This window comes from Hibiscus syriacus, unplaced genomic scaffold (genome assembly GCF_006381635.1).
Source record: "Hibiscus syriacus cultivar Baekdansim isolate YM2019G1 unplaced genomic scaffold, ASM638163v2 tig00110621_pilon, whole genome shotgun sequence".
NCBI classification, from domain to species: domain Eukaryota; kingdom Viridiplantae; phylum Streptophyta; class Magnoliopsida; order Malvales; family Malvaceae; genus Hibiscus; species Hibiscus syriacus.
Window position 1 is genome coordinate 613,633 of NW_024062802.1, and position 17,685 is coordinate 631,317.

The 17,685-nt window shown below is 36.5% G+C and overlaps 3 protein-coding genes across 3 annotated transcripts; 2 read left to right on the forward strand and 1 right to left on the reverse strand.

The window, feature by feature from the left end:
* The first annotated feature begins 215 nt into the window (after positions 1-215).
* Positions 216-3,839, forward strand: LOC120136137 (mitogen-activated protein kinase kinase kinase 5-like). Its single transcript, XM_039152249.1, has 11 exons — positions 216-859; positions 1,133-1,741; positions 1,818-1,905; positions 2,004-2,066; positions 2,170-2,333; positions 2,446-2,521; positions 2,673-2,732; positions 2,806-2,931; positions 3,025-3,222; positions 3,300-3,397; positions 3,476-3,839. Exons 1-11 carry the CDS (start codon positions 426-428, stop codon positions 3,660-3,662), a joined length of 2,103 nt encoding a protein of 700 aa, XP_039008180.1. The 5' UTR covers positions 216-425; the 3' UTR covers positions 3,663-3,839.
* A 3,177-nt stretch (positions 3,840-7,016) lies between these two features.
* Positions 7,017-11,088, reverse strand: LOC120136014. Its single transcript, XM_039152136.1, has 3 exons — positions 10,952-11,088; positions 8,302-10,171; positions 7,017-7,893 (listed from the first exon to the last, which is right to left on the reverse strand). The coding sequence occupies exons 1-3, from the start codon at positions 11,017-11,019 to the stop codon at positions 7,048-7,050; spliced, it is 2,784 nt and encodes a 927-aa protein (XP_039008067.1). The 5' UTR covers positions 11,020-11,088; the 3' UTR covers positions 7,017-7,047.
* Positions 11,089-15,222: 4,134 nt separating this feature from the next.
* LOC120136016 (patatin-like protein 1) lies at positions 15,223-17,197 on the forward strand. The gene is made up of 7 exons (XM_039152138.1): positions 15,223-15,357; positions 15,430-15,611; positions 15,714-15,903; positions 16,035-16,181; positions 16,252-16,564; positions 16,636-16,810; positions 16,888-17,197. Exons 1-7 carry the CDS (start codon positions 15,226-15,228, stop codon positions 16,961-16,963), a joined length of 1,215 nt encoding a protein of 404 aa, XP_039008069.1. The 5' UTR covers positions 15,223-15,225; the 3' UTR covers positions 16,964-17,197.
* The last annotated feature ends 488 nt before the right edge of the window (positions 17,198-17,685 follow it).

Here is a 17,685-nt window from a genome sequence, read left to right on the forward strand (position 1 = left end):
TAAACTCTAAAAGTGAATTAAATTATTTACATACTGTACTTGGTTATTACCAGTATCGTTTTAACTAAAAACAAATTTGGATAAAAGATTTTTATTAAAAATTGAGAAAATAAAATATCCATTAAAACAATAAGTAGAAAAAAGGCGGAGAGGGATTGACTTTTTTGACGTATTTAAAAGCAAAACAAAAGAGCTTCTGGCGTAAAGCGTGTTGTTTGTGGGGTTTTTCAGACAGAACAATAAGGAAACTGATTTCCCGACATCCAGAATTCCAAACCAGAACTGCGTTCAAATCCAAACTATTTTTTTCCTTTTTAAAACCTTTTTCTGGGATTTTCCTTCGAATATTTCGTTTGTGATTCATTTTATATTCGGGGGGAATTTTTCGTTTTGATTTCTTTTTGTTTTTAGAATGATTTCAAGCCATGCGCTGGCTTCAGAATATTTCCTTTTCTTCTTCGTCGTCAGCTTCTTCTTCCAACATCGCTTCCACACCGGCAGCTTCTTCCGGGAAGCATTTTCAAGATAATAATAGCTATCATAAGCGTAATCACAAGCAACGCCACATCTTTCGTCACCATTACTTGGGGTTTCGCATTGCGGGGCCTAAGCTAACGCGTCTCAGCGACCGGGAGTCGGTGGCGTCTCCGCCCTCCTCCAGCTTCGATTCCCCATTGTCGTCTTCAGTTCCTACTTCGAGGGCACCACCTTCGCCGTTGACGGTGCCGTTGCCGCTTCCGCTTCCGCTTCCTGAAGGAGACGGCGAGCAAAGGTTGCCGTCGCCGACTGAGGTTGGGCATGGTAGAGCTTTAGAGGATAGAGATAGAGAAAAAGTAGATGGAACTCCTTCCAATTCTAGGTGAATTTTTTAATCTCGATTACTAGTTTTAATTAATACGTAGCTGCAAATTTTAAATATTGTTTTGCATTTTTTTATTATGGAATTTGATATTCAATATGTTAATTTAAGGAACAAATTATGATATGGTGGATTATTTATTCACAATATCAACATTATTTGACTGATACTCTGAATGCTCAATCTCGAAGTTTATAATGGATTTAAACATTCTGATAACTTCTTTTTATGGATTCTGTTATAACTGAAGTTGGATGATGTATCGAATTACAGTATGTTCGTGTCTCGTGTCGCGAGGAAGATGGCGGAGTATTTGGGCATAATATCAACCCTGAAGGTTTTGCATCAAGAAGTGAATCGAGGGGACTGTTCTCAGGATGAGTTTAGGGTGAATGTTCCTATTAGGAGTGCCCCTGCGAGTCCGTTTTCTAGTTCGTCCGCATTTAGTCCACACCGAATGAGTACCGGTGACGTGTTTCCGAACTACATTGCTCCCCCTACGGGAAAACAAGTCTGGTCTGCACCGGATATGCCGACATTAGATATGACGGGACTTCCTCCCCCAGCATTCTATGATTGCACCGTATTCAGTACCGATAATACTCCTCTTCACAGTCCAATTAAAAGTCCTCGTCCAACATATAGAAGCCAAAGTGGACCACCTTCACCAACACATCAGGAGTTTCCGTCGACCCGATCTGAAAGTAGTGGCCCTATTGTCCATCCATTACCTCTTCCTCCTGGAGCAACCCTGGCTTCACCTTCAGCTCCCATTCCCCAAGTTCCAACTAAACCAGAGTCGTTCCCGATGAATTGTCAATGGCAAAAAGGCAAGCTTATCGGACGTGGTACATTTGGAAGCGTTTATGTTGCCAGTAATAGGTATGTAAGTTCTATACACATTTGCTTCCGTTCCTCTTGCAATCTATATGCCAAAGGGGCCTCTTCTTTATGACAGAGAAACAGGCGCATTATGTGCAATGAAGGAAGTTGAGATATTTCCCGATGACCCGAAGTCAGCAGAGTCTATAAAGCAACTAGAGCAGGTTTTCTTCACTCTAGAGACAGTAGAGCGCGGATTAAATGGTTACGGAGTGCTGTTTCTTTCTTTTACCACTGTCCTTACTGTTTTATTTGATTGCAGGAGATTAAGGTTCTTAGCCAGCTGAAGCATCCAAACATAGTTCAGTATTATGGTAGTGAAACAGTAAGTAACATGCGGATTGTGGATTTAGGATTTCATCCCTTCTTCTTGTGCCAATTGTCATCTCATGGACTTCTATTAAGGCTTTCAAATTATGCATATGCAGGTTGAAGACAAGTTCTACATATATCTGGAGTATGTTCATCCTGGTTCGATTAATAAATATGTTCATGATCACTGTGGTGCCATAACAGAATCCGTTGTCCGCAATTTTACTCGCCATATTCTTTCCGGGTTGGCTTACCTCCACAGCACAATGACAATCCACAGGTACAAAGCACTGTATCATGATTTCTGGATTAAGCGGAGACAATGAACCTATTTGAGTAGTGTTGCGTGAATTATCGATAGCTTAATATGAGCTTTTACCTGTTCTATTCAGAGATATTAAAGGGGCTAATTTGCTCGTTGATGCATCCGGAGTTGTCAAGCTTGCTGATTTTGGGATGTCTAAACATGTGAGTTTTGTATCTTCCCCTTCTCTTCGGGTACAGTCTGTATCGTCTTTCTTTGCTCACCATTCCTCCAAGAAACACAGCTTGAAGGTCTTTGCTGGTTGTCAATTTTTACGATTCAGCTTGAATAATTTTGGATCTGTTTGTTGCGCAGCTTAGCGGACAAAGAGCTGATCTATCTTTGAAGGGAAGTCCATACTGGATGGCTCCAGAGGTACTATCTTGTAATATATCAATGCGTTTCCGTCTGTAGTTTATACGTACTGACATTGTTCATTTCATTGCAGCTTATGCAAGCCGTGATGCAGAAAGATAATAGTTCTGATCTCGCTCTAGCTGTTGATATTTGGAGTTTGGGTTGTACCATTATCGAAATGTTCACTGGTAAAGCACCATGGAGTGAGTATGAAGGGGTAAGCACATGATGTAATCTTCATTCGCTTCATTAATCTCGCCGTGCCTTGGAGAAAATCGAAACATGCCAACTTTTCTTTTTGTTAATGTAGGCTGCAGCAATGTTTAAAGTGATGAAGGATACCCCTCCCATTCCTGAAACATTATCACCAGAGGGGAAGGATTTCCTACGCTGTTGCTTCAGAAGGAATCCTGCAGAGAGAACGACTGCAAGCATGTTACTCGAGCATATATTTGTAAAATGCTCACCTCAGTCGGGTGCCTCATCTTCCAATGGGATAAAGTCCACGGTGAATAAGAACACTTCCCCTCTCGTTGCCGCTGGCATCTAATCGCCTATTTACTAACTTAATATATATACATGCAGGATATGCCCCTCAGTCCTGGAGAGCGATCTGAATTCAAATTGGATCAGTCGCCTGTGCAGTCAAGCCAACGAAGTCCGAAAATTGTGACTCCTGTGAGGTAAAGAGTTCATCTTTGCATGGCCATCGACTTATCTCGTTTCCTTGGACTATCGGCTCATTATTTATTTTTCTCCAGGGGGACTACACAACGATCTCATTACAAGAGTCCAGAGTTAAGAGTGGCTGCACGTAATTCCCCTCATTCGACCCTCGAGACCCTTCCCAGTTTGTCTCCTCCACGCTCGGGTCAAAGTGCCCATCACCTCAGCCCTTTTAGTAGGTCTTCTAACCAAGAGTCTAAGAAGCTCCATATTTTCAGATGACAAATTCAAGAATGAAAACAGAACGCTGTACGTTATTTTTCGAGGTTTTCCGTGAACAAGGCAAAGCTTCGAGCATTGCGCTCAACACCTCGGAGGGTGCCGTTTCAACTTGTAGCCATGGAGAACCCAAGTAAAAATGCTCCCGAGCTACGCGGTCGACTCTAACCCATACCTGATTTCCATCATCCAGAAATAGGTTTTTACTTTTTAGAGCTTCCAAAAATGGAGAAAGCTCTTCGTTTTTCATGTCTCTCACAGTTACAGAAGGTGACATTGTCGTCTCCATGAGTTCAAAATAGTTGACTTTTAGAAGGATATCCAAAGATTGGATCTTTCTACTTTTGGTTTGTACTAATTGAGATCCAATGCTGTAACGAATTGTGTATAACAGTGCAAGTTTCTCTTTCAACTTGTATAATATTTTCTTTCCAAGTTTGGTTCAATTAAAACGATGAAACTTAAAATTTTTATATTTCTCTTTTTATTTTTTATTAATAAAAGTTCATTTTTCTTTTTCATGTAAATTTGTATGATATAAAATATTAATAAATATATGAACTTTAAAAAAATAATTATTTTAGGGCATAGTAGGGTGTATAATTGGGGATGAACATAAGATCTGAATTTGACGGAATTTAAAAGCCACCTATAGGTAACCCTCTCTATGCACAGGCTAACTTATATAATTCACACTCTTTGGTCTACTCACAAATATTTCAGTAATAAATCTTTCATATGAAACTTGTAGATTAGTCCCTACTTTATTTTATCTTTAATAAAAAAATCCATCCAAACAATAAATAAATATTATTTTATCTATCCTTTTCTTATAAATAAAAGACCCTTATTTAATAGGATAGATTTTCACTCTGATAATAAGATCATAGGATGTGAATGAAAGGTAGCCAACCTCTTTGTCAATTTAAGAGGAAGGTATTTCTGTCAGATTTTCCACCATTGGATTAATTCAACGGCTGAGATTTATGTGTTTTCCTCTGATTAAAAAGTCTAGAAAAAAAAATCAAAAGAATTGATTAGTGATTGAATCACCTTCAAATTCAATTCAAACTTGTTTTCTTTCTTCTTCGCAACTTTGAGCTGACTGCAATCGCGTGAACAAGTAAACGCACATTTCATCTTCATTCTCCTCGCTTTCTATTTCAAAACCATCATCTGCTCAAACTGTTGTTTTTTAGCAGACAATTCGAAACGAAGAAAAATGGAACCACCAGCAACCCAATCCATAGATGATTCCACCAAGAGTTTCCAGGTTGAAGAAGATGAACAAAACAATGTTGTTGACGAATGGTACTCACCCTCCTTGTCTTTTTTTTTTCCTTTTTTTTTTAATCTTGTTTCTTATAGTATGATTCTACTTGTTCAATTCTCTCTATCTTTGTCTCCTGCCTTTTCCCCTTTTTTTCAGTTGTTCTTGCTGCTATGACTGCACTGGGAGCATATTTGAGTACTTGTGCTGTTCCGTTCTTTGTTAGAGAAAGTGTATGAGATTTTCTTCCTTTTACAAAGGATCTAATTCTATGGTTCAGAAGATAATTTTAGGAATATCTGAAACTTTGGTCTCGTCTTTTATTCACTATTTTTAAAAGTGATTTAAATTACTTTTTGGTTCAATCTGATGCTGTGTGTGGCGAAGATGATTCTTTCGACGAAAATTTATGTTGGTATATGGAGAAAGCATAGTTACGGTCTCAGACATTATCCCTTTGTTCCACCAAAAAAAGGTACAAGACATAGATCCGACACGTGTTCTTTGAAACATCGTACGATTTCAAAGCCAATGGCGAGTTATGAGAAAATTATAAATATATGAATGAACCAAAAAGCGTTAAATCGATTGTGCTTGAATTCAAATATAATCTTGCATGTCCAAATCAAGAGAATGGTTTAGTGTGGTTATACCTCAAGGCTTAAGAAAGATCTGCTCAATAATATGTGGGTAACATGATGACGCTAAATAAAAAATAATCAAGGAAGAAACGATCTTCGAATTTTGAATTTTATTATCAAGTCCTGATGCAATATATTTCTGTTGAAATAAAATTCTGAATTCAATATCGAACAACCCTTGTCTCACCGTACTTACTCTGAATCTAACATAAGATTATACCCGAATATGATATTCAAATGGATGTTACCCTAAGGTAACACCTGTATGCAGATGCAAAGAAGAACATGCATGCACATGAATGTGTGTAAATTATTTATCATTACCCATCTTGATTGAAACAACTTACAGATCTTGGTTGAGATTTGTTCACGAGGGTTTGTGGCCCCCTTACAAAGAAACTATCAGAGTTATTTTCTGTAATGTTGGGATTCATGGCTACAACATCCCTTGAACTACCCCTCAAATTGAGTCCAGAAAGATGGTCACCCCAAATATCATAAGTATATTCATCTCCAATTCCACCTTTTCTTTCTGTTTTTAAGCTTTTTTGGTATCCCGGAGCTCGAGCACAAGGCGCGATCACAGATGTTGAAGCCAAAGGAGAAGAGGAGCTCTGCGTGCTAGCAAAAGGTAAAGCAGAAGAGTGCGAGAGAACTGGTTTTGAACCAAATTTTCTTGGTACTCTAGGCTGCTCTTGTGTCAAAGAATACCAATTGCTGCTACTGTGATCCATGGAAACTTTAGGTCCCAATACATTTGCTTTGGAGACAGGTTGAGGAACTTCACCCTTCTGGCGGATGTGCTCAGTCAAACGCATAAAAGGATCTCTAGACTCAACAGATTGCTCCACATAGGACGAGAGGGGCCATGGGTGATTCAGTGTTACAGATGTTATAGGGGAGAGAGGCGATGAAGGTGTGGAGTTTCCACTTTGACTACTTGAAACTTCAATCAATTCCTTAAATCCACTTCTCCTTTTCCTTCGCCTCCTTCCTTTTTCTTTCCCAATCCGGATGGTAAGGCTACCAGTTTGAGGTGCTTCCTTTGGATCAGGATTTCCAGCCACCGTCAATTTTGAGGGTAATGATGGGAATGAAATTTCCCCCCCACGATCTAAGAAACTGTTAAGATCCCCGTCATTTTCAGGTGTTAGTTTTCCATTCTTATTAGTTAACCGCTCTTCCTTTTCCGTAACATGACAATCTGGGAATCTACCATTAGCAGGCTCCTTCAAAGATTTAGAATCCTCAACTGAACTTACCAAACTGTCCATTGCTTGGATTGTACTCATCCGGATCTCCTCACTCTTGTAAAAGTAATCTTGGGAACCCACGATCATTGCTTGGTGCAAAATGAAACAGAACATGAGAAGCAATATAGAAGCAGAAAGAAGAATTGCAACACAGAGTCTCTTTATTCGCATCCAGAATGCTGATCTTTTGCAAAGATTTAGCATATGCAGAGGTAGAGTTGCCTTCATGGGTATGACAAAAATGCCTGTAGCTGAAGCCAGTTCAAGATCTCTATGTACCAAAGCTGCTGAAAATCTGACTGGTATGATATCAAAAGCTTCATAGACTCTCCAGGTTCAAGACAGAAACCTTTACAACTATGCACTGTAAAACCATCAACTACACACTCTGTCCCAGAAACCTCAATGCTTTTAACCTCAAGTGGCAAATCTCCGGTATTCTTGGCATAAAGTTCTTTTGATAATGGCTGAGAACATGCATTAGTAGTCTCTTCCACGTGAAAAAACGTTTGTGGAGGAGAGATGTTCAGAGAAGTTGGCAAGCTATGGATAAACTCTACACTCTCGATGGGCGCTGAATCCTCAAACAGAACTAGAGAAATAGATCCACCATATCCCCTCAAAGATAACCACTCAACACCAGAAAGGTTGTTCCTTATCAGTGCAGAACTTGTCCACCCGCATCGATTCGAAGGGTGAAACAAAATTGGCCCAAAAGATGCTTTACCATTAGGATGAACATAGGCCTCTGTTGTTGCACTCTTTCCTATGGAGAACCCATATCTCATTGGCATTGGAGATGAATTGTGAGCCAAGCTACCAGAAGGGGGCATCATAAAAACATCTTTGTTCCTACATTCGTCAATGATTTCTCCCGAGTTAAGAATGAGCTGCATTACAACTGGCTGTGTGCTAGGATTTTTCACAGTGATCCACTTGGAGCTGTGACTTCCAACTTGAACCATTGGAAACAGAACCTCATGATCACCAAGCACTGACATGCCACCTGCGGTACCTTGAGATTTCCAATTTCCAAGTACCAATTCATCCACTTCTGCCATCTGCAACACCTACATATAGTCACATGACCTTAGTTGTATCCTAAACATAGATCTAGTACAAGTAATTACTATTTGAAGAATGTGAGCTTGTGCATGAACCAAGAAGGGAGAGAGGGGAAAAGTGTTAAAGGGAGAGAGATGTTTACATGCATGGTAATAAACGTATACAGACAATGAGCAATTCCAAATGTTAACAGGTAGCAAGAATATTATGATCTGATTTATATTTTTAACAAAGCAATCCTGATATATCATATAGCTGCAAAAGATAAAAAGGTTCTATAATATATGCAAGATAGGAAAGAGTTATAAGTGCACAAAGATGAATGGAGAATCAATCACCAGAATAATAAACATATCAAAGAAGAAACAATTTCAATGGTTCAAGTTATGTCACTGTAACCAAAACAAGCAAACCTTGGCCGGAGATGTCAGTTGCATGCCATCACTCAAGGATACTGTCCTTGTGTTGCCAGTTTTAACCTTTTCAGACAGACGTTCATATACCATCGATAAATTTTTCCAATGTTCCACACAGATATGGATTATATCCTCACAAGAAACTTCAATCTGAGGGCTAATAGACTCATTTGTCATTAAAAGCAATTTACAACTGCTGATCATGTTGGATACTTCAGAAGAAGAATCATGAATTTCAACTGGTAGTTTAGTGCAAGCAACCACTGCAACCTGTGTAACAGCACCAGGGTAGAGCAGCAACCCTTCCATGTATTTGATGTGGAAAACCTTGGCATCTGCAACTTCATCAATCTTGACAAAACTCAGCACATAAGGAGCAGAATTTTTCAAAGTGATAGCCACAGAAACAGTTTCACTGCCATCATACGGCACCATTGCTTCAAGAGAAACTAAAAGAGAACTTGCACGGTCATCATAGGATGCTTTCCTACTCAAATCAACTTCAAGAGGAACCATGACTATATCAGAAGAGTCTTGTGCAGACCTCTGTACCTGCATGCACAAAGCACCAAAAAATTTTCCTTTTGATTCAAAGGATAAATCAATCTCTGCAATGGTTTCACTGCTTTGAGGGTTAATCTCCCACTTCCTGCTTGGCCTCATAACCATAAGTGGAAAACCATATTTACCACTGTTCATGACCATCCAATCTTCAGCACCAAGTAAGCTTTCCCCACTATAGCCCTTGAAGTTTTCTATACTACAAACAGCTTCAGTATGATGGGTAGAATTCCCAAGAGAAACTGACATCCATGAAGTTATTTCTTCCACATAGAGGGTTTCATCAAAAGGATTGAACAAAGACAAGTTCTTACTCAACTGCCCACTAGAAGGAATATCCAGGCTTAGTAATGGCTGAATTTCGTAAGGGGATTCCACAGCAAATCCCTTAGCCTGAACCAGGAAACCACCAGAGCTTGTCTGCAAAATAAGTTGAGCTGATGACATCCCCACCCATCTAGGTAAAAATACAAAACATATTGAAGTTACTTCACCAGGTCCAAGCAAAATCTCACTAAAATTGCAGGGATAGAACTGTATATTGGTGCTGAATGGTTCATGAATGAGTAAAATGCTTTCGTTGCATGTATTTGCCACTGTCAAGTAAGCCACTGAAGGAAAAAATAAAAATTTCCGTCCCCAATCCATTATAGATGGATTGATCTGTACATTAGGTGAAGATAAACTGTCAAAAGAACCCATTTCTGTCACCTCTTTGTGCTTTTTCATACTAATACTTGCACTCTTCTGACCTAGTAAAGGTTCTCTACATGAAGAAATATCATTTTGATTAGCACCATCAGTATGAACTGACGAAAGCTCATGGATGCCAGCTCTTGAATATAAAGAACATGAAACCGTCCGACCATTTAATAATTTAAACATACTATGGTTAGATAACCAACTTCTGTTACTTGTCTGCCTCCTAAGATTACTTTGTTCTACATGAGATGACACACTATCAGACTGAGTCCTAGACACTTCTAAACCACCTACTTCAAGCGTAGTCTCTTCAGTCAAAAACCCAGGCAATGTTGAAGGAAAACAGAACGAACGAGAATTGGTGCATACACTCTCAACACTTAAACCAGTCATAGAAGTTCCAGTATCATCGCCCGGATGTATATCACTGATAATAGATTCTTGAAAACCAACATATTGAGTATCTCCATATTTTTCACACCCCTTGAATTCATCTGTTTTTGGCATCCCATTCACAGCACATGGTTCACATATAATTAAGCAAAAAGGGGTACAAGACAGAACCAAGAAAAAATGGAATGCTTTAGCAGGTTGAAACATTTCCCTGAAAAAAACCACCAAGTAAAATGCTTAGTTGAAAAAACATAGAAAGTAGTTTATTAACAGCTAAAATAAGCAACTAAGGTGAAACCAAATAAACTAGTTCCTCCCTTTTACTCTCAATAAAAAATGATTGGAAAAACAAGCAACGGCCTCAATTTCAGAAGACTCAAAACTAACTGAAGAACAGAAAGAGGCATGCTTAAAGCCTTTTTTTCCCATTATTTTAAACCATTTTTTGAACATTGCTTAAGCCCGAAGAAATAAAATAATAAAAAAAAAGTCTTTAAGGGATCTAATAAAATACGCCGCCATAGCAACAAGTCTAATTTATGTATTTATAGAAACGGTAATCAATAAACTTACTAAACTACAAAAATCATCATTAAAGAACTTTCATTTCATCGGCAAATTTCATACTGTCCAGCTTAATACAAGTTTGGAGAAGTTAAGAAAACGATAACTTGGCAAGAAATTGAAAGATTTTATACATAAAACAACTTTCAATACTGTTTAAAGTAGATTAAAACGAAGTCTTCATCACTATAACATGTTTTAGTTAATTGAAGAAAAAAAATCATCCGCTAAAGATACAGTCTTTTAACCAAATAAGCAATCGGAAGTTCAAAAAGCTTTTAAAAAAAAGGAAACAGATATAATAATCGAAGTTCTAAAACAAGCAATATAACTTATAAGAGAACTAGAATCGGATGTGTTTGGAAAGATGGAAAGCGCGAGAAAATGGGAAGGAAGGTTCGAGAAAGTGACTACAAATAAGAATTACCGATGAGAGTTGAACATGGGGAGCAGCTGTTTTCCAGCTTTGATGATCGTTAGGGTTTTGGATTCCATTTTTGAGCAAAGAAGAAAATCATCTGAAAAAAATATGCTGCCGAAATTTTAGGGAATTTGTTTTCTTAAATTTTGAGACAAACCAAACAATATAAAGCTTAGAACAGAAAGCACACCTGAGAAAAATAAAAGAGACTCCAAATTACTATATTGTCCATTGGATTCAAGTTCCGAAACGCCGTCGTTCACCTGATTCTGATTAGATTCTCGAGAGACAAAGGGCACAATTGAATACAAGCCGTGAAAATAATATATAAAATAACGAAAGTATAAATTTGTTAATATATAATATTTTTAAGGGTAAACTATATGCTTAGTACTTGAACTATTACTTTTATTCTGTTTTGGTATTTAAATTTTATTTTTTTCATAACCGTACCTAACATTTAGTTTAAGTTTTGTTTTAATATATCGTCATTAAAAACTTAACGATGATGTTGATGTATCATTATAAGGTAATATCACATTATTTTTTAAAAAAATAAAAAATGTTATGTCAATAGTTCTATTAAATTTTTCACGGTATGATATCAAAATGAAATTTAAATTAAATATTAAATATAATTTTGAAAACAACTAAAGTTTAGGTTTCAAAACAAAAAAGCAATAATTTAAGTACTGCATCTACATGTGTAATTTACCCTGTTTTGAAATATGACATTAAAACTAATAAAATATACTTATGGGTGAAATTGGAATTTTATGTTACCGCAGTTGAAATAAAGCTCCGTTAGGAAATTCCAAGACATTTAGGTTTTGAAAAAAAATACTAATAACGGACGACCATGGCAATCCATTAACTTGCCAAATTATATTCTTGGTGGTGTGAATTGTTTATTTTACCCTTGGTTCATTTTTCCTTACAGCAAACGGCGGGCCTTACCGCCCTGCAAGTGAGGGTGGGAATAGTCAAGGTCGGCTTATAGAGCCTACGACATGATTTACATAAAATCTGATTTGAATTGACCTATTTAATAAAAAGGTTAAATTCGAACTTTTTAAAAGTTAATTAAATTAAATATTTCAGGTTTAGGTTTATTAAAAATCCTTATAAATTTAATAGGTCGGCCTATATATATATATTATTTTTTTTGGATATAAATATATATATAGGGATGGGCATTAGGTATATATACCTAATATAATAATTGAAAATCACGTTCACTATGATTAGAGTGTCAGTGCCACTCAAATTTGATGCTGACGTGCTGGCCCTGCCACAACCACTATGATTAGAACTTGGGTCATCACTTGATTTTTATGACTTTGGTTGTAAAAACAAAAGTGATGGTCTTTAAAATTCCATAGTTGGACATAAAGAAAGGGGTTTTAGATCAGTTATTTATAGGTTAGGAATAGGAAAGTAAAAAAAGTAAAATAAAAATAATAATTATGCATTAACTATTCAGATTGGGTCGGATAAAATTATTTTAATCTTAAACTCGACTCAAATCTGACTCTAAATATTTTAATATAAAATCTGACCCGATTCTAAAAAGGTTTTTAAAAAGACTATTAGACCAGACTAAACTTTTAAAAATATCAAGTTGAACCAAAATAAAAACCTTTGATAGATTATAAACTGAGTTTAAGTCAAAAAAATTCATCGTAGGCGACCTTTTAAAGCCTGACATGATATATTCTCCCCCTTATCTGCAAGGGGGTTCGTCATTCAAGGTCATGACTCAGTCTTGTGGTCCATTGTTGTCCTCTTGTTTTAAAGATCACTGAAGGCAATTTTGGAATGTTGGAAAATGATAGGGAAATTTGGTGTGTGCTTTTTTAACCAATGTAGGGTAATTTGATGAAAATGGATAAAACAACTAAGACCAAAGTGGTTCCTTAATGTTTAAGAATAAAAATTCAAGGGAAAACAATGAGCAAGTTAAGGATTAGGATTACGATTGTTTTATATTTTTTTTTATGATTTTATGAGTTTTATTAATATAGGACAAGTATAAAAAATATATGTTCTAAGATAAATTTCAATGATTTGACATTGAATGTTTATATTCTGAAAATTTATGATATTCGAATCGAGACCTCAAAGAATAAAAATAATTCATTTATTACCGTGGTTGTTTGATTCGTGCGTGATTTTAAGACGTTAAATAAACAATTATATGTAATTATTTATTCAATAACTATTTTAGGTGATTTTTACTCCATTTCGATGCAAACTATTGGCACTGAAGTTAAAACTTATAATGAAAGTGTAACACGATAATGAGTATTTGATGAAATTGAATTTAATTGATTAAAATATATCTTTTAATAAAAAATATATTTTAGATCGAGACATTATAAATTATATTTAGCTTGGAAATATAATAAATCAGGACCAGAATTGATCTTAAAGTCCACAGTAGAGTTATGCATGTCTCCTTAAATGTCATCTCTTATTGGACCATATCCTTATTTTACGGATTAATAGACTTACAGTAGCGCTTATATATGAGGTTTTCTCACCAAAAGGAACTTCTACTACCATGTTAGAATATAATTAGTGGCTGGAGTACGGCAACAATGTAAAACATTGATGAGCTGTAAGGAGACAGATTAGTGCCCTAAATCGGAAGACCATGAACATTGTATTTGGATTAATCATGCCCCCAAATTACACAAGATCAAATGAGAGAATTCGATTCATATATCGGATAGCATATTAGTCGTCGAAGTAATTTAATATAAATTTATTTATAAAGATTACTTTCAAAATTAATTTTTATATGATCATACGATATAACGACATACGTCATAAATAACCGAATACAAATTTAAAACATATATAATACGTTGAAATTCGTAAATATATTAAAATTACAATCAAGCCACAAAATCATACATTGGCTCCCTCGAAAAATAAAGAGGTAAAATTACAATTTATGTGTCCCCAAAGATGGGCATAAAAAGAATCAATTTTGTATGCAATGACCAGCTCCGGGACTATGACCTGGTGTTGTTGGTCGAAAGTCATCGCCATGTTGAGCCATAGTGGTTCGCTCTCGGCTTGAACCAATGGCTTGATATCTACTCTTGGGCATATTCCAAGCGTTACCATCACGATCATCTCCTTGCCTTGAGCATTTCTCGCACGGTTCACTCTTCAAATCCCTCCCTTCATATCCTAATATTTCTTGACAAATGACCCAAACAAATATGAAAAACCAAACATTTCTGGGTCTGAAACTCGACATTATGATGCACAGTGATGGAGGGACAGTGTTTAGGTGTTTAAAAAAGCCCTTAGAATTGGAAGATTTTTAAGGGGGGCATCGGCATGTGGGAGCCTCCATACAAGTTGGAGGATTCCATTAGCTGAAAAGAAGAGAAAATTCACATTGGATGGCTTATATATCATGTTTAAGCCCAACCCTTCATTTATTACATTTCTCGGCTGCCCCATGTTCTTTATATTCTTCTTGCCTCTATAGAGATTTTTTAATAGTTTAAGGTGATCATAAGGTAGTATACTTTCATAATCTTACTTAGTCATTGACAATGTGCGCACACATTACAGATGCAACGGCTCGAATCCAGGACTTCTAAGAACAACATTTCCTTTCACCACTAAGACCACTTGATGGGTTCAACACCGTATAGATTTTAATGTATACTTAAAGGATTATATGAATGTATTTATGTAAGCATAAAGAGTTTAGAGGATTTACATAAATCATTATGTGAGGTATTTAATTATATTTTAACAAGTTTTTTTTTTTAGTTTCTTCGGCCCATTTATAAGCCTTTTTATACCCAAACACCATAGGAGAGTTGAATCAGAGCCCAAAAACTTTGGATTTCTCTTCATTGTTAAAAAAAAAAACTAGATACATGGAAGAAAATTTGTAATTTATTTTTTGTTAATACGATTCATTCATCAGCAAACAATCAAAGCCAAGTTGAGCATAATAAGCTATAGGAAGCCCAAGGTCAGCTACTAAGTTGAAGTATTATTTTTTTAAAATAATTTCTATTCGAGAGAAGAGGAAAGATGAATTTTGTTTTTAATGGGTGTTGAACCCTTAACTTAAGGGAAAGTAGTGTCAGCTGAATATTTTTAATCATATATTTTGATTTCATCAAAGACGACCAAGTCTGGAATTAATCTCTATACATACATTGTTTAATCATTTCAAAACTCTCTTCCTCGCTAATAATATCCTTCCTTTAATCATTTTTCAAACTTGTCGATTTAACCAGCAAATGGAGAGAAGTGTATCCGACAACCAACCATCGGTATATGGAAATCTTATCACTGTTCTCAGTATTGATGGAGGTGGGATTCGAGGAATCATTCCTGGAGTTATCCTCAATAGACTCGAATATGAACTTCAGGTAATTAACTGTATTTATTGACGTGATTCGATTATGTTTAGAACTATATGATTAACGTCGTATTGAAAACAGATACTAGACGGTAACGATGTTAGGCTTGCGGATTACTTCGACGTGATCACAGGGACAAGCACAGGTGGTCTCATAACAGCCATGTTAGCCGGCCCAAATGAACATGGCCGCCCTCTATTTGCTGCTAAAGATATAGTGCCATTTTGCCTTAAAAATGGCCCTCAAATTTTCCCACAGCCAAGGTATTTGTGGTATGTCATATAATATAATATAATTATGCATATACATCATCTCTATTGTCTTGTATCTTTCTGTTTCGTTCTGGTGTACGGATGAAATTGTAGTGGAATCTTGGCTTGGGCTTCGAAAATACCGAAAGCTCTAGCGGGACCAAGATACGATGACAAGTATCTTTTCAAGCTGGTAAGAGACTTATTAGGGAACACAAAATTGCATCAAACCTTGACCAAATTAGTCGCCATTCCTACTTTCGACATCAAGAAACTTCAGCCAACCATCTTCTCCGGCTATCAGGTAATTCGAAAGAATATTATCTTGAATCGGATTTGATAGGCCTGTTAAACTTGAAATTGGTGATTAGTCCAATCCGATTAATATATATATATGTTTATCGTATTTAGAAGTGAGAGGTTTTGGGTATGCAGATTCCTATAAATCCAGCCATTGACGCCCTATTATCAGACGTCTGCATAGCAACATCCGCAACACCAACTTATTTCCCACCATATTATTTCGAGAACAAGGAAAAAGAGTTCAACCTAATCGATGGAGGCATCGCAGCAAACAATCCCGTAAGTAGAAAAATCAAAACCTTAAAACACAAATAAAATTATGACACAAACTGACACAAGTTGTTATCAGACACTGGTGGCCATACGAGAAGTGACGAAACAGATAATGAAAGATAACCCAGAGTTTTCCCGGATAGATCCAATGGATTACAGTTACACCCGATTCCACGTCATCTCGTTAGGCGCAGGATCCAACAGGCGTGAAAAGAAATACGATGCTAAAACGGCCTCCAAATGGGGTGTAATAAGCTGGTTATTTGAAGATAACAATAGCCCTATATTTGATTTCTTTGGCGAAGCCAGCAAAGATATGGTTGATTACCATAACTCCGTCGTCTTCAAAGCCCTTCATTCCCAGGAAAATTATCTCCCGATCGACATTAGCTTCTCATTTTTCCTTTTTATCTCGTGTTTCGCTCCAAGTATATAGTTACTCAAAACTTAACAGGTATAGGACGATACCTAACCGGGGAAATGGCCTCCATCGATGTATCGACAAAAGTGAACATGGAAAAGCTCGTAGAAATCGAAGTGAAGTTACTCGACAAAACTGTTTCACGCATCGGTTTAGACACCGGCCATTACGAACCAGTCGAAGGTGGTGGCACCAACGCGGAAGCACTGAAAAGGTATGCATACATATACCATTCACAAATTACAATGTATGGAGTGAAAATGCCATGGATTAATAATATTTGTGTTGAAGGTTTGCAAAACTGCTGTCGGATGAAAAGAAACTGAGGGGATCCAACTCGCCAACCTCGCAGGACAAGTCTTCTTAGCATATGTTTTGTAGTTCACTTAATTTATGAATCAATTACAGTTTTTTGAATGACACGCTTTGCATTGGTTCTATTTTCTGAGTGCCTCATTTGTTCTTCTCTTTTTCTTTCCTTTAACCTATTATGGTCTCTGTTAATTTGTTGGATGAAAATATGAAAGCACTGACTTAAACATGTATTAAAAAAATGTCAACTTAAATTCATAAAATTGAAATAAATTTTGTATTTTAATAATTTCGTGTCATTTTATTAATTGTATGGTACCCTAAATTTTATTTGTGTCACATAATAAGTGAAGTTATTGTCTCGTTTATCATCGGGGAGTTGAAGAGGCTTAACCGTGTTCCATTACAAGCCTAAAGTGTTGCGGAAGACGGCTATCAAATTCATAATAGGAATTACAACCTCTCTCGATTTACCAAGGAGAAAACAATGATAATTCTCTCTTGATAAAAAAGGAGAAAACAACTCTTAAAAACCTCTCTAAATTCATTAGTATAGGGAGAAAGCTAGAATGATTTGGGATGAATTTGAAGCTAAATGAGCTAGGGTATTTATAGTTGAATCTTAAAGACTAATCTTATAAATCACTACAGCAAAATGGGTTAATAGCGACATTTGTAGCGGCATTTCTAGAACAAACGCCGGTAAAGACTCGTACTATAGCGGCGTTTTTACAGAAATGCCGCTAAATAATTTACTTTAGTGTCGTTTTTATACAA